The following is a 17,157-nucleotide window of genomic DNA, read 5'->3' on the forward strand; positions in this document are numbered from 1 at the left end:
CTTTAGACACCACAGAGCATCCTTTTGCTAATGTTTGGGAAATTTGGGCTAAGAGCTACAGCTAACTTTAGCAGTGACTTTTCACTAACATTTGGGGTTGCTGGCTAAATGCTACAGCTTTTCCAAGAGTGTTTTGGTAAAGTTTCATGAATTTAGGCTAAAAGTAACGACTAACTTTTGCAGTAAGCCTTCGTTAACGTTTTGAGAGTGTTGGCTAAAAGTTACAACTAACCTTCCTGTCTCAAGGTTACAACTAACTTTTGCAGTAGTATAATGCTAACATTCATGGGATGTTTAAAAGTTATAGGTTACTTTTGCAGTATCGGTCTTCAGATTTATATAATATGCTAAATTAAATTATGCTATTGTGATTCAAGGATGGCGCATCTGAATAAATTGGAAATTAAATGTTTGTCAGAAATGTAATAACAAAAACTCTTATTGTATATAGATTCATTACACACACCCTGCTATTTTTCAACCATAATTCCTGCTAATTCTGATTGCTATGGCTTCATGCTTCCATCTGCTGTAAGCTTTACCAAAAAGGTGATTTTATATTTCAGAAAGACGTGGCATGTGGTCAGATTGCCTAAAGTACCCATTTCTCATATGACCAGTTCTGTTTGAATTAACCTAAAAAAATAAAATTAGGGTTTGCATAAGATGCAAGCAAGACAGAAATTCGCACAAGCAAGATATCACGGATGTCTTAAGGTGTCTAAACTTTGAAAGCTCTTGGCATCACAAAAATAAAAATAAAAAGAAACTTTTGGTGCATTTTTATATTTTGTCTGATCAACGATGAACTAAACCATTTAAATGTTTTTTTAAAAGAACAAAGCAGTATGATTTTTGATGAAAACTGATCAAATCAGTTTCTAAATTTCAGGGTTGACTGTTTTCGTATTGAAGACGAAAGATTTACTTTTGAGAAACAAACAGGTCAATGTTTGCAGTTCTAGTTACTCCAAAAATAAGATGAATGTAGAAAATGCGTTGATAAATGGAAATATTTTTTTGTATCTACCATGTTATTTTTTAAAACACGTTATATTTCTGTAAAAAAATATACAAGTTTTACATTTTGAAATGAATTAAGCTCGTTTCAAACTGTTTAAGTACTCCTAAACTACAGGGGGCGCTGTGGATGTATTTTACTTTTATAGGCGAGCGGGGGGCAGCGGGGGGGGGAGACAAGTCACGGTGCTGTCATTTAATTAGATTATGGCTATGCTTTTTGGACTGCAGTGATTGTTTCTTTGTTTAAGAGTCCGGGCCGCATCCTTCTTGTTTGCTGGCTGTGTTTTTCCCCCCCGGGTGTCTCTGTCATGTCGGGGATGCAGCAGCTCAGGCTGCTGGTCAGCGAGCGGCTAACGGCGGCTGCAGAGGAAATCTTCGGCCTCGTTGAGAGGACAATAACGGAGTATCAGGAAGAGGTGGTCCGCTCCAAGACAGAAATCATCCAGCTGAGGCAGCAGATCGAACAGCTGACCGTCTTACAGCCCCGAGTGTCTTTGTTCAAAGGAGGTTGGTAGCGACGCCGTCGTTACTTAGCTGTTGCTAAGTAACTGTGATGTACAGTATGAATGCAGCTGGGGGTAAATGCATCTGTCGATTTCTGTTGCCTCACAATTACTTTGTGAACAATCACTAACCTTTAATTGCCAATAAATACACAAAACTCTTTCTGCAACATTTCTTCTCTGAAGTTGAACATTTATCGTGTGTATTTTGTCTCCAATCAGTTCCAGAGAATCAAATTCAGCTTCCAGTTGAGCAACAGAAGGAAAGTCAGGCGTGTCAGAAGGTTAAAGAGGAGCAGCTGGATGTCTGCATCAGCCCTGACCCGGATACCGATTCCTCAGAGGACGTGAAAGTTTTTCCTTACGGGTCGCAGACTACCCCTCGCAGCGACCCCGAGCTGTTTCCAAGCGTCAGCTCCATCACCGTGACTCTGAACAGCGACGACGTGCACAACGAGTGGAATGAGAATCCCGGCGCAGATCTGGCTTACTTCGGCCACAGTCACAGCGACGCTTCCTTTCTGCAGCAGGAACAAATCCTGGATAAGAAGTCCTGCCGTATGTGCGGCGTGTCCTTCATCAGAGACTGCGACCTGATCAGGCACATGGAGGAGGCCCACGCCGGACACAAGGCTTTTAAATGCTTCGAGTGCCACAAGGAGTTCGCCCGCAGGGACAGCCTGGCTTTGCACATGAGGGTCCACACGGGCGAGAAGCCGCACAGGTGCCCCTTCTGCGAGAAGACCTTCACCCAGACCTCCAACCTCAGGGTTCACATGAGGAAGCACACGGGCGAGAAGCCGTACTTTTGCGACACCTGCGGCAAAATGGTGGCGCACTCGTATCACCTGAAGATATGCTCCAGACAGACCTCATACACGACAGACGTCACCGGGGAGAGGGCGTTTCGCTGCTTCCGGTGTGGCAAAAAGTTTCACACGATTTCAGACCTGAACGTGCACATGAAGATCCACGAAGCGAGAAAATCGCACGCGCTTGTGCAGGTTTTCTCTTAATTCGCTGTTTCGCTCTTCATAATGTCTAGACATTGTTTAGAATTGTGAATGCTGATTGGGAATGATTTTTTTTCCCTCACACACATTAAAAAAATAAATAAATAAAAATTGGTGTACAGGATTATATACAGAAGCCTGGTGTGTTTTAGGTCCTTTTACTTCATGTTGTTATATCTGTAATTAAACTGAGAATGATGAACACAAAACATCTGCTGTGTCGTTGGTTATGTTGACAGTTGTATAAGTTACCCTGTAGATTTAAGTTGAGATTCTGGAAATGAACGGTTTTTTTCAGTCTGTGATGTTGGAAACATGATATATAAATAAATTGAAGAAAACAAAATTACATTTATTTTGAAATTACACGTACAAAATGTCTTACACAAGTAATGCCCTGTCTTTTTCTACCTAGCATAGCTAAAAACAGTTTAACCTCTTTATTTCCCTTTGACAATTTCTAATAATTTTTCTTTCTTTTTTGTTTCTTTTTTTTCCTTTCTAAATATTCTTAAAATCATGATATTTAATCCAACAGAGGGAGCAGGATCACACTGATTAGACATGGAGTTATTCAGTTTTTATGGAATTTTGTTCCAGATAGGTGGAAACTGGAAAAATTATGAAAAACTGCATTTGTTTAATGAATAACAAATGGAACATCATAAACTGTAGCCTTTCTTTCAACATGTCATCATTATTCCACTGTAATGTTTTTTTTTGTTGCTTTATAATTGTTTTATCTTCATTTAGATGTGCTATTCAAAAAAAAACTGTCTTACCAAATTTGGCCGGCAGGAAGTAGTATTTCACCCAGGCAACCTGGAAGTCATCATAGATTGTCTATTTTAAAGAGGTAGCGCGTTGCTAGGATTGCAAAATTGCAGTACACTACAAAATTGCCTCTATTTCTTTTGGAAAGTTTGCGTTACTCTTTGCCCCATGTACTGCGCATGTTTTTAATTATGGATCTATAACCGACAGTTCCAATCCTATATGTTTTTATTGCTCATTTTCTGTGTCAGCAAGGATGTACAGACATATGGCGAGGAGTGAGACCTCTTTCTCTGTCCTGCCTTCCAGTTTCCACCTCATTCCCATACAGAATAATGCTGAGGGATGATGGAAGGAACAGGGTTGCGATTCTGACAGGCAAGCAAAATTAATTGTTGCTGGTGAACTAAAAAGCTGTACCGACTAAAATTTACTAACTTTTAGTCGCTTGTAGAGAGATAAGGTTTTATAACATGGCGGCTGATAAGTTACAACAGAAACCGGTTACTGGTGGTCAAGCTAGCTAATCTGCTGCGATGGGAACAAAAATAATGAGCTAATGGGGTCAGCTTTCTGTTTAAAACAAAACTAATTGTCAGCGTCAGATTACACGGACTTGCCACTTTTCTCTCTGTTTTTACTTTATAGTGTTAGTTTTCAGTTCATGTTCATATGACTTCACATTTGTTTGTTTTTGTCACCTGTCTGCTCTGTTCAGCATGAAGACTGGGGGAAAAGGACAAGGTAGGAACCGCTGTGGTTGTTTTCTCTTTACTGACAACAAACCCGAAGAGCTGCGCTAACCCAAGGCATTAAAACAACAACGAGGGATGTAGAATGCCATTCAAATGGTGAAACAGACAGTCGCTAACGTGTGTTTAAATTAAAGGACGGTATAATAAAGCCGTTAATCCATTAGCGCGGAGCTGCTGCTGAACTGTGAGGCGGATTATCTTTCCTGTGTATCGGTTTACTGGCCTCTCTCTCTCTTTTTTTCCCCCCTCAAACGCCTCACCGACTAAACTAAAGACATGAACGTTACACATAAATGTAAAACTGACTTTTAGGGAAATTCAGAAAGACAACTTCCGCAAAATATTAACTGTCAGCAGAGTCTCAACAACAACAAAAATCAGTCTGCGTGTTTACTTCATATGAATTTATGCAGACTCATTCAAAAAATTAGAATATCAGACGATTTTTATTGGTTTGGTGTTTTATGTTAATTAAAAAAAAAATCCTATTTTAAAAAAGAAACATGGGCTTCATGAACAGTATGGTTAATACTTGCTTATTACATAATATGTTTATTATATTATTTTGTATTATGAACATTTTCTTATTTTCAAAAAGTACTTTTAATATGACAAACGAGACTCAATGGGACGTAAATTCTAATTTATTGTACATGACTGTAAATATTTCTCATGAAGAAACTGCTTTAAATGATATTTTATAATAGTATTATCAAACTTCTTGATAACAGTATCACATTATGAGAGTCTTTGCATATAGTCTGAGTACGTTGGAATGTGAATATGTATTTAGCCCCCGTTACCCAGATGCCACTAAATAAAATTCAGTTCAGTTCATTTTATTTTATTTACATAGGGCTAGTTCACAACAAATATCATCTTAAGGCACTTTGCAAAAAAAGAAGCATTAATTTAAATATTACATGCATTCCAATTGTATTGTATGTACAATTGATTAGTCAAAGTAGTTTGTAAAGTTTCTAACTAAGGAAACCCAGCAGATTGCATTGAGGCTTTGACTTGCAGCATTGACTACTCCTGCATGAGTACGTAGCAACATCGCTTGCGTTGTCTCATTGACTTTACTGCAATCCTAATGAAGAAATCCTGTGAATAGACCGTAAACATACAGCAGGAGACACAGTGGAATAATCAAAGCAAATTCTTGTGTTGGTCCGGAGCTAAATAGACTCACAATCAGTAGCAAGACTTAAAATTTGATATTTGGGAAGGCCCAGTCAATCTGATTGAGCTTGAGCTTCTTTGGAAAGTATATATCAACCATCAACAATAAGCAAGATGATTAGTTTATGTCCGGTTGGCCCTGTTTCCTGTCCTGAGGTTACTGTTGAAGTCTCAAACACTCTGATGTGTCTGTTAGGAGCTGTTTTATACCCTATGCTGGACTAATAATGCCAACCTAACTGGTTAAACACAACATAGACAATCCATTGGTGCATACTCTACCAGTTTGTTGTCCCAAGAAGTTGTAGGTATGATATTCAGACACATGGGTGTAAATTGCATATGACAGCGCTGTCGGGTTGGCCCCCAGTCGCTAGCAGAAGTGACCTGTAGTCATACCCTATGCCTCCGCTCACCGTAATGTCAGAAGTATCACTGGGTTGTCTTTCTGAGTGCTGGTGTAGATGCTGCCGATGATGGCACATGGTAATGCAGAAAAACGAAACGACACCAAGTCCAAGGGTCTGTTTTCTTTACATTGGTCAGGATGATAAACGGCATCAGAAAGGGTTTAGTAATTCTGACTTGACATAGTTGTCTTGAATTTAGTGCAAAGTGTGATTTTCTTGTGATGTGTCGTGTTTTGGGCAACAGGAACCTTTATGGGCTGTGTGGTTCTTCGGTTCCAGTACCAGTCCATAGTGACGTCTGTACTCCTTTTGCTGTCTGTGTTATCTCTGTGTTATCTAATGTATCTAGAATGTTCTGTGTCCGCCCACCTTCACTGGCTACTTTAGCTCACTGTCAGATGCTTCAGCAACTTCTTGATAACACCATTGCTCCACCACTATGCCCTCTGTTGCCCATCCTAGACGGTTCAGCTCCTTTGTTAAACCACTGACCAAGCATCGGTCCAAATCGGATCATTCCATCTTTGTGCTTAAGTTTTGTCACAAAGTGTATTTTTTTTTATTTGAGGTTTATTAGTTCTGTATGTTTGTGTTTCATATTTTATAGTGTTTCAACTTCTTTGAAAAAAGCCCTTTATCATATTTAAAAAAAATAATAATAATAAAATAAGCATTCTATATTATTTTTATGCTTTAAAATATCATCGAATGAGTGCTAGAAATCCTCAAATGCTTGAATTTCAGCTAGGTGTTTTCAGAGTTTTTAAAGTGCTTTGCATTCAAACTGCACAGTTTTGTAATAAAGTGCGGGGTGGGAGGATGTCATGAAGAAACGTTAGATTAAAAACTTAAATTTGGAAAAGATAATTTACTCTTGACACCAGATATTTTTATACACATAATGAAAAGACATCTCACCAATTTTACCATAAGTTAAATCAGACTAGACTAAATCAGTGTTAGGACAGTTATAATTACCAAAGGCATTTTTTGTGAGGCAAAACATTTTGTTATATTTTAGTTTACCTTGTCCCTGCTGTAGAATGTCAAATTATATCATTTATCATGAGTATAGTATAGAGATGTGCCGATCAGGTTTTTTCCTGCCGATACCGATACCGATCACCCATGAGGGCCAATCACCGATACCGATCACATAATTATTTTTATTTTTTTTTTAATCATAAACACTACCGGTTACATTATGTGGAAAAAGGAACCATGAATTCACCTTAATTTAGACAAAAACTTGTTTTTAATAACTTTTTCCAAGAAGAAAACTAAACAAAACAGGCATTGTGCAAATTGTACTGCTATCGGTAATACTATCTTTAACAGACTGATAACATATGAAGGCTCTGAAGAGGCTAAATAATGCAAAGAGCCAAAATAAAACCTCTCAACATTGCCAAAAAAAAATCAAGTATAAAACTTAACATTCAAAGGGAAATACAGGATCCTTTACAATAAACAATCCAGAGTTACTGAATGAAAACTTCCTGATAGCATGGCGGCTAGCTGATTACTGCTAGCTCTGAGTGGCTGTTTCTGACTGGGCGGAGTAATTATGCAGAACAGGGAGGAGATCGATTATTTTTTCAGAGATTATCTGTCTCATGTTAGAACAGTGAAAGTTTTAATACGTATGTAAAATGTATATTTTTAGGTTAGATGCTGCAGCTTTAAACAGAGGTTCGGTGTGAGAGTCACTACCAGGTGGAGCAGAAGCGGTGCTCCGTCTGTGAAATATTACTACCTGTAGCGCGTAGCAGCGGTTCAACAGCGAGAGCAGAACCAGCGTCTTACATCGCAGCTCGAAGACTTAAATAATTTTGCGGGTTATTTGTTTAACTTTCTGACCGTCATGCTAATCCGGGTGAGAGTTTGTAGCTGTGCGCTGCTTTACCTGCTATCTGATCCTCCGTATGTCTTTTTTACTGCAGTGAGCCTCGATGTAGCCAAACTCCGTCAAGTATGGCATTGTTTTTATGCCATATTAGATTCGTTGTGTTGATGCATTTTGACGTGCTTCAATTTTCCGTCGTAACATGCAAACTTTCCCATTCACTCAGTGCGTTATAGTTCCACATTGCTTAGGATTTGTTGCTGCGCGTTTGTGCAGTGTGAAGGAAAGAGGAGACCAGCTGCACAGGCAGGCTGGGAAATGAGATGCAGTTGATCGGTATCGGCAACAAGAGCCAATGATCGCAGATCATGCACTTTTTCACGAAAATCGGCCCGATTATGATCGGTGACAGATCGATCGGCACACCTCTAGTATAGTATATGATAAATGATATCATATACTAGTGAATAGAAGCTGTGTAGTTTATTTGTATTGTTTTTATCTCCAAAGTGTGGTGCTGAAAATTTGTGAAAACTAATTTTTGAGTGTTAAACCGTATGAGCCCTGTTTAAAACACTTTTGTCACATATAAAGCATGCTTATTATGGATTTTGTAGTGTTACAGATTCTCAGTGCAAGTTTTGTTTGTTTTGGTTATTTAAAAGTGATAAAACCCAATTAAAAAGGGCTAGATTAACAATCTTGGGGGTCCTGCTTTCTGAAACCACAAGAAAAACTTTCTTGTGATTTCAGGAAGTTTCTGAAGTCACAAAATTTCAGAAACAAGACTTCAGAATGCTTTGTTGAGCATCCTGAACAAAGCTTCAAGACACTTTGCTGTTAAGCAAGAGTTATTTAATCACCAGCACTAAATAGATTTATAACTAAAGCTTTAACCCAAGCTGAATGTAATAAAAAAAAAGACTCTTAAAGGATTGTGACTCTACTTTTTTTGTTTTTCTCACTTGTCCTGCCAGATGCATGAGGCCTTTGGGTCCTGCTAGACAACCTTATGGAGCCTGACGTAATGCCCCCACCTTCTTACTCTCCCCCTCCGCTGGATGATGACGGTGATGACGGGGTGGGGTCAGAGGAGGATGAGTTTGGGGATTTCTCTATAGGGGGCGTTTGCTCCCATGCCGACTTCACAGAGTCAGCAACTCATCAGCCGGATGGTCACCTGGCTGAACAAACGCAATGCACTCCATCTGAGGAAACTGGGAGCTGTAATCCTGAATCTTCTTTGCACTACTCAAATGGACAGGCTGGAGAAGACCTTCAGCCCAGGGCCCAGGGCTCTTCTGTGGAGGACACAGGGTTTGCTGATTTCGCTATGTTCACAGAGCAGGCAGGTCACCCCTGGTGTTGTGGCTTCACGGAGCAGTGGGATGGCAAAATGGATGAACGCCAACTTGTTTCCGGACAGGAGGTTGTCATGGAGTCTGAGCCTAGATCCCAGTATGCCTGCAAGGCAAATGGAGGTATCTGCGTTGAGGGCGAGCACTGTGAGAAAAGAGATGCAGCACTTGTGCAACCACCTCAGGACCACAGTCAGCCTCAGGGAGACGAAGGAAATGTTTGTTTGGGATCAGCTGAGGAAAGGCAAAACATTGTTGGGAAAACTCCAGAGCCTGCTTCCGACAGGGTGTCCTCTCATGACGACTGGTCGTCAGAGGAACCAAATGTTTCATCCCTTACATCTCAGCATGGCCAGTCTGATTGGGACCAGACTGATGATGAGGTGGAAGACTGTGGATATTCTGACACTGTCATCAGCCGCACTGTGGAGAACCTCGGCCCATCTGAGTTGAAGATCAATACGCCTCACTGTGATGCCACTCAGGAAACCTCGGCTACCTCCTGCCCAGAGAAACGTACATACTTCACCAACGCTAATGCCTTGCGTCACAGGGAACCTGCTGAGACAGCTGACACGGGAGTAGAGAGTCTGGGAACCCTACCACCCAGTGACAGCTTTGCCGATTTCTGCTCGGCACCCACGCAGGACGATGAAGAGGGACCAACGTGGGCGGACTTCACAAACCAAAGTGGACCGACGGAGGGAATATCGTCGACACAGCGCAGTGAGCCGGTTGATGGACAAGATGGAGTAACAAGAATGAACAACTGTCAGGTAGAGAACAGATCTCTGAAAAAGAATCCCGGCTTTATTACCGTTCATCAGCACTTTAGTTTTTTTTTGTTTTGCGTCCTAATTTTTCAGGATTCCCTGTCCTGCCATGTCCAGCGGCTCCTCCAGTCCAGCTTCCCAGAGGTCTGTGTCCCAGCTGTGGAAGGTGAGGAGGACCTGCCCAACCTCAGTGCTTTACTTCACAACCAGCAGCCTCCAGAGACGGAGGAGGAGAACCCAGAACTCAGCCGTTCTCTGAGGTGACGACAAATAACTCAGCTGCTGTGTCCAGACTATGGAGTTAGAAAACACATTCATGACTATAATGAAATTTCTGAATGGGTTACAAATCTACAAAATCTGAAAGTGTCTACATTGTCACCTGAAATATAAAAGTTTGAGTTTCTCATGAGTGCTAGTAGCTAGGCCTGCTTGATTATCCAACAATTTTTTTTCCCCAATTATGACATCTGAGTTTGAAAAAGACTTTTTTTATTCAGGGTGTCCACATACTAGCATTCCTTAAAAGGTCTTAAATTTGTGTGTCTAAAATTGAGGCCTTAAAATGTCTTAAATTCATACAAAAAAAAAAAGTTACCTTTTAATGTTAAGTACCTTAATCGGGTTTGTTGTGGCAGGACTGTTTGAAGTAGTTTTTTGGCTTCTGGTAAAAGCTGCTAATCTGCTGTTGCAAACTAGCTAGCTTTTTGCCTCTATTATGGACACAAACCCGGGTTCACAGTTTGTGCTATGCTTGATTGTTATTCCCGATAGTAATAGTATTTTTGGTCTTAAATTTCATTCACGGTGACATTATAAAGGTCTTTAAAAGTCTTAAATTTGACCTGCTGAACCTGCAGATACCCTGGTATTGTAGTAAAAGAATATTTTAATTAATTTGAAGGTCAATTTTTAAAAAATATTTATATATTTTTTTTATTCTCCTTAATTTATGTTATATTTCTATAAAAATAGTTTGGGTTGTAGTCATACCCATGGAACATTTTCATATTCTGTCATGCCAAATGCAAAATTCCATGTTTTTTTTTTCCATTTTATTTTTTAATCAGTGACATAAAAATGTCGCAAACTAAATTAGAATTAATTTATATTCAGCCCCCTTTTATACCAATAAATAAAATCTAGTGCAACTACTTGCCTTCACAAGTCACTCAATTAGTAAATATAGTCCATCTGTGTTTTCTGCATGGCATGCATAGGGAAAGCAGAAGTGGCAAAAATAATTTTATCCATAATATTTGGGGGCAACTATGATGTCTGGGGCCAGAACCGTCAAAATGCAAGTGATTGCCCATAGAGATACAGATTAGTTGGTATAAAGCATTATGCCTTTAGAGCTGTTTGAATCAGATTTGCTTCTCCAATCTGGTCTTCAGGATAGACATTTACATGTCATTTGCAAAGTTTTGATTCTCAAAACCTGTTTTGAAATGCTTACCTAAGCCTCTGATGATGACACACCTTTAAAAAAATCAAATTATTTTACTTGATTTGGCATGAAGCCTCATTATACCTTTGTATTGTTTAGATTTGCAGTCTGTTTGGTTTCACACTGCCGTTTTTGGTTAAGCACACATTGGATCTGGACTTGCCAGTCGTGAGCTGGGTATGTATCCAGTCAGATTGTCTAAGTTACAAAAGTAACCATTTTTTGCTGGGGTTTTTTTTCGTGTTCCTTTCCCAACTCCTCCCAGGATTCAGCAGCTGATGTTCAGCCCACCTGAGGACATGCACTGCTCACTTGGTCTCCAGTTTAAGTGGGGAGGTTCTCACAGTAACACAACACTGCTCAGGTGCCTTGGTGTGGACACTAGGAACATTGTAAGTTCATTACATTTTATTTAACAGTGTCCTAACAACCTGAGCCGGCATATGTTAGGGATTGTGTTGTGTTTTTGTTCCCTGAAAGGTTTTTATTGGCACGAAGAAGCAGGCGGTGACTGTGCCAGCGTATGCCTCTTCCCTGGTGAGTCCTCAGACTTTTAATGTTTCATAATGATAAACTTGGTTCGCATTAATTATTGTGTTGTTGCTAAACTTAACACTCTAATACTACCTAGTGCCGATTAATTGAATTACCCATTTACACCTAAAAGCCTCTGTCCCGCTGAGGGTTACCTGGTTCACAGCAGCGTGTTACACGGTCTTGTACTGCGGTCAACAACGGAAACTTGCAAATGCAAGCAAAAAGTTGAGCAAGGAGAGTCAAACTGGTGTGCTCATTGGCATTGGCAATTTGGATAAAACCAAAGTAGTATGTATGTATTGTAGCGATGAATTGTCCTTCCACCAAAGCAGAATTTATAGTTAACATGTTTAAATGACGATTTTACACAAAATGACTTCATTTAAACCTCCCTGAATATGAAAACCTATAAAACTGAGAATCTTCATTTTAGACAATAAAACATTCAAATAATTTTTTTTTTTTGGAAAACGTGCATACAGTGGTGGTTTTTCATATGAGCAGCTGCCCAGGGCGGCATTAGGAAGGGGTGGGAGCCACCCAAGAACTAGGAAATAAAATATATCTTGTCCCCTGAAAGAGTTTTCTACTACTTGCATGCATGAGTACCATGACGATGCCTTTCAACCTAATTGGTTGGAGTGCGGTAGAAGAAGCGGCGTTGCGTATTTATGTTTCAAGCATACAAAGTTAAGCATAGTGATTAATCACAGTGCTACAGTGTGATTAATTTAATCTGTTGACCACACTTTTTAAAATGTAACTAAGTCTCTTAATATTTCATCAGGGAATGCTGGACCCCACCAAAGACCCTTCGCCGGCTGTGTGCTCTCCAGGACGCACGGCCGTCGCGGCAACCTCAGGGCCCCCGGAAACGCAGAAACCCTCAACTCGTTCGGCGCAGGTGGCGTTTGCTAACTCAACACGACAATAAACGCATTAAAACCGAAACACTGATATCATTTTGTCTGAGCAGGAGCTTCCTTCAAACCAGCCGGACTGGAGCTGTAGAGGCCTTAGCAGCTCCCAGGAGGGTACGTCCCCTTGCAGAGCCCCTCACCCCTAGTAGTCTGCCAGCCACACCCGATGGCTGCTGCTATAAAGCCAAAAAGTGTCTCGCTTTCTCCAGAGCATGCTCTGCTTCTGTCGTTTTTTGATTTTTTAAAAAATGTTTTCCTCTTTCTTCACTCAGCTGGTTAGCGCTGAAATTATGTTGATAACAAAGCAAGTCTAAGAAGAAAATCTTCTTCTTCTGTTGTTTCCTTTACCTCCTGTGACCTTTTGGAGCGTTTATCTCAGTATTTATCAGTCCCATTGTGATGAGGAAAAGATGAATATATTCATATTCAGTGTATGTACACTGCAAAGGCACAAAATCTTACCAAGTAATTTTGTGTAGCTTCTAGTGTAAATATTTTAGTACACATGAAATAGTACAAAACAAACTTCCAAGTAACTTTTAAGCAAGACATATGAGCTTGTTTTAAGTCAATAATTCCTTAATATTTATGAAAAAGTACTAGTTCCATTGGCAGATTATTTCATTTATAACAAGACATTTTCCCCAGGTTGTAAGTGAAATAATCTGCCAATAGAAGTAGTACTTTTTCCCAACAATATTAAGGAATTACTGACTCAACACAAGCTCATATTTCTTTCTGAAAAGTTACTTGTAAGTTAGCTTTGCCTTATTTCAAGTGTTCTAAAATATTTGCATTAGAAACTACACAAAAAATACTTGGTAAGATTTTGTGTTTTTGCAGTGCACCTGCTAACTTATGCCTGCTGCATAAAAATGAAAACATTTCCATATTATTTTTTCATTATTGCCTCACAAGGCCTTGATGGTTCCCTGAGCTTCGGAAAAGCCTTACAGATAAAATATAAACAATACACACACGTCAGCTCAGGTCATCAGCTCATCTTTGCTCAGGAATATTTTATTAAATCTGCTAAAATTTGATTTGTTAAACTTTTTAGGGGTAAAAAAAAAATCAAAAATTGTCATGAAACTGGACATAATTGTTGCATTTTTTAAAGTAAAGTCCATGAAAAGAACATTAAAATCTCCATTGCAAAATATCTCTAGCTCCAGCAAATTTTCACACATTTGTTTTTTTCTCAAAGACAATTTTGAATATTATGTCTCCTTTTCCTTCTGCACTTTCTTGTGTTGACTTTTCATATGACATCCATCACAAACGTTAGTTTGTGGTGTCTGCATTACTAAATGTAAAAATCTTCAGAGGGTTTGCACTGTAAATTAAATGTGCCTGTGCTGCAGTACTTAAAATATTAACTACCAGCATAACTAAACTGAATGTTTCCTAACATGCACAGGGAAGCTAACTAATGTAAATACACCTATATTACCTTCAGAAACTCACCTGATCAACATGTTTTTCCTCCTCAAATGAAAACGACATAAACACTGATTCATATGAGCTCATCTCACTCATCATTTTTGAAATATTAACATCCACATTTTCTTAAATGCTAGCATTCTTTATTAAAATGGAGAATTTTAAATGTCCCCCCACCAAACAAAAAAATATATACAATTTCCTCTAACCTATAGAAGGCAGTACGCTCTCAAAAAACAACTTTTATTCAGAAATACATCAAACCTCATTGCAACAAATGTAAATAAAGCTTTAAAACCTGCATCCTCAATCCAGCTGTAACTTTCTACTGATTTTGATCGTTTTCTTTATTATTTAAGCACCTTAACTTGTCTCATAAGCTGAACTCCTCATTTAGAGGCTTGTAATACAATCATTCTAATCATTTTTGTTGTTTCTCATTACCGATAAAAATTGTTTCTGCTTCAAAAATACGGCAGAAATTTTTATTGATGAGTTGTAACTTGTGCCAGCAGTGTTTTTTTTCCTCCCTTAGACTGTTATTTTTATCTTTTTTTTTTACTCATTCAGTTTTATTGCTCAAATTGAGACATGCGCTGCATAAAAGACTGTTGGGGCAAATCCTTGTAAATACTGAAATAAATCAGTTGATCCTCCCTGTTTGGTCTTCTCCTCATACCTTTCACAACTGTTAAAATTGTACAACTTTGCTCTCTGGTTTGAACGCAAAGTTGAGATTTATTTTTGTGTGTTTTTTTTATTTTATTTTTGTATGTTTTTTTTTTTTCTGAAGATAACGTAGTTCTTCACAAACACACAGGGAGAAACTGCATCTCCTTTAAGTTGCTCTTTTTTTAATTTTTATAAAAACAATAAAGTGCATTTAGAGGAAGCTTTAAAAACCAAATAGTGAGGTTAATTAGAGACTTAAACAAAGCCTCAGTTCTCATTTCCATTCAATTTCTTCTATTGATATCAGTCTGTTCCTCATTCAACCTTGATTATTTTGGGTCTGAGGATGAGAGCAGACCCATTGGCAGCAGCCGAGCCAGCAGTCCTCCTCCAGGTCAGCACACAGACGTTGGTGAAATTTTCCGTAAACATCATTGATTTATGCTCCTGTAATTCTCTTGAAGCTTTTTTTCCCCTTTCATGTGTTTGCCACGCACATCCGTGTCTGAAGGTGTCGACCGTGAGCTGTATGAATTAATCATAAGCAAACTGGAAACTGACAATAAAACCAGTCAGACAGAAGACACCCTGAACCGCCTGATGTCCGCAGCAGAGAGCACGAGCATTTCCGCCAGGTCTGTCAGCAAAAACTGTTCAGCTGCTATACTTTTTTGTGTGTTTTATTAAGCCTAATACAAAATCACTTGCAGAAACCAGCTATTAGTGTTTAAATCTGTTCATTTGTGTTTCTGTTGTTGGATCAGGAAGCCTTCAGCCCAAGAAGAGCTGAGCGGAGAAGCTGGCAGAATGATTTCTGAACTTCCTGACTTGTCTTTCATGCAGGCCAAAGTTCTGATGTTCCCCGTTTTTCTCGCACCCGAAGCTCACAGTTCCCCAAAACTACTCTAGCTACTCAGCAGTCACTGACAACTCACTTGTTTGAAAAGACAAAGAACAAAATATACGTGTGTGTACAGTACATGAGCTGATGTAGATTTTAAGAAGCGCAATCTGAGATGCCCCCTACTGGCCTAATGTGTTTGGGCAAGGATCGTCATGTTTGGATCAAACTACGCCACCTGCTGGCTATTTAATGTATCTTATTCAAAATGGAAGGCAATCAAAACTATTAACTATTAAAACTTAAGCAGATATACAGCTGAATTAAAGTGTATCCAAGTAGTACTGTCTTAAGGTTCAGTCTTTGGATTTTATTGTGGTATTAACCGACATGTATTTACTTTAGGTATTGTATAATGTTGTATTCTTTGAATATTTTGAGTATGCATATGTTTATTTTAAATAAAAATGTGTCAGACTAAACATGTAAACTTATAAGTAACAAATTATAGGCTGATTTTTGCTCACATGTTATAGAGAATGTACTTTATGGATCAACTGAGAAGTCCTGAAGATGGGAAGTTGCATTTATATACATTTTGGTGACGTCCAAAAAATGTTAATGTTTTGTTGCTGTTGTTGTTGTACTTAAATGTTTTAGATTATCATAAAAAATTATATCTGATATTAATTTATTAAATATTAATATCTGATATTAATTCAAAAAGGTCTCCAAGCCCTTTGTGAAAACAAAATTTCTACAATATGTATTTTAAATTCACTACGTACATCCAGACTTGACAAAACCTGTAGAATAGAAAAATTATTTAAATAGTCTCACAATGAGAAGTGAGACAAAATATCTCATAAAGCAACACAAAAGGTCACAATCTAAAAATATTCAAGAACAGATGAGAAACAAAGTCACAGACTGAGGGAATCGTAGTTAGAGGAATTATCCATTGAATTAATTGAGCAATTATGGGATTTTTACTGCTCTGGCACAAAACATGTTTCTAATCAAGAGTCTGTTTTTTTATGGGTTAGGTAAACAAAAAAAACTTCACTTGTTTTGATCCACAGTGCTCCGTTATGTCTCATGCACAGAAGGCCTTTGCAGCAAAACTCCTCAGCAAATTATCGTTCTGTGATGACAATATGCAGTACACCTCTAGTCAACACATTCCTGTTAAAAATCAAGGACAAAGAAACACAATACAGCAACAGCATAAACAGTGACAGGAAACAAGGTGGTGCTGCTACAAATGCTATGTGATCATCCATCGAGGGATTTTGTGTTGCTTTATGAGATATTTTGTCTCACTTCTCATTGTGAGACTATTTCAATAATTTTTCTATTCTACAGGTTTTGTCAAGTCTGGATGTACGTAGTGAATTTAAAATACATATTGTAGAAATTTTGTTTTCACATAGGGCTTGGAGACCTTTTTGAATTAATATCAGATATTAATATTTAATAAATTAATATCAAATGAATATTGCCAGCTGTCTGAACCAACATAATTTTGCTTAGTAAGTAGAGTCATTTCCATGGCAACATATGACGTTACCTCAAAGAGAAGGAGAAAGGAGCAAGTAGCAGTACTTAAAAAATCAAAACACAAACTTCATAATTTTTTTTGGTAAACGTAAAC

At 38.5% G+C, this 17,157-nt stretch overlaps 2 protein-coding genes across 5 annotated transcripts; both read left to right on the forward strand.

Annotated features, from left to right (window-relative positions):
* The first annotated feature begins 1,156 nt into the window (after positions 1-1,156).
* LOC103476485 (zinc finger protein 629-like) lies at positions 1,157-2,636 on the forward strand. The gene is made up of 2 exons (XM_008428876.2): positions 1,157-1,530; positions 1,749-2,636. The coding sequence occupies exons 1-2, from the start codon at positions 1,332-1,334 to the stop codon at positions 2,540-2,542; spliced, it is 993 nt and encodes a 330-aa protein (XP_008427098.1). The 5' UTR covers positions 1,157-1,331; the 3' UTR covers positions 2,543-2,636.
* A 961-nt stretch (positions 2,637-3,597) lies between these two features.
* Positions 3,598-16,125, forward strand: aftphb (aftiphilin b). Of its 4 annotated transcripts, XM_008428872.2 has the most exons (11): positions 3,610-3,691; positions 4,032-4,057; positions 8,487-9,643; positions 9,734-9,900; positions 11,356-11,482; positions 11,571-11,627; positions 12,415-12,531; positions 12,604-12,661; positions 14,970-15,056; positions 15,174-15,297; positions 15,427-16,125. In XM_008428872.2, the coding sequence occupies exons 3-11, from the start codon at positions 8,522-8,524 to the stop codon at positions 15,569-15,571; spliced, it is 2,004 nt and encodes a 667-aa protein (XP_008427094.1). In that variant the 5' UTR covers positions 3,610-3,691; positions 4,032-4,057; positions 8,487-8,521; the 3' UTR covers positions 15,572-16,125. The 4 variants fall into 4 exon arrangements, with proteins under 4 accessions (XP_008427096.1, XP_008427097.1, XP_008427095.1 ...); XM_008428874.2 differs by having other exon boundaries at positions 3,598-4,057; positions 9,758-9,900; XM_008428873.2 differs by lacking the exon at positions 4,032-4,057 and having other exon boundaries at positions 3,605-3,691.
* Positions 16,126-17,157: the final 1,032 nt, after the last annotated feature.

Source organism: Poecilia reticulata, linkage group LG15 (genome assembly GCF_000633615.1).
Source record: "Poecilia reticulata strain Guanapo linkage group LG15, Guppy_female_1.0+MT, whole genome shotgun sequence".
NCBI lineage: Eukaryota > Metazoa > Chordata > Actinopteri > Cyprinodontiformes > Poeciliidae > Poecilia > Poecilia reticulata.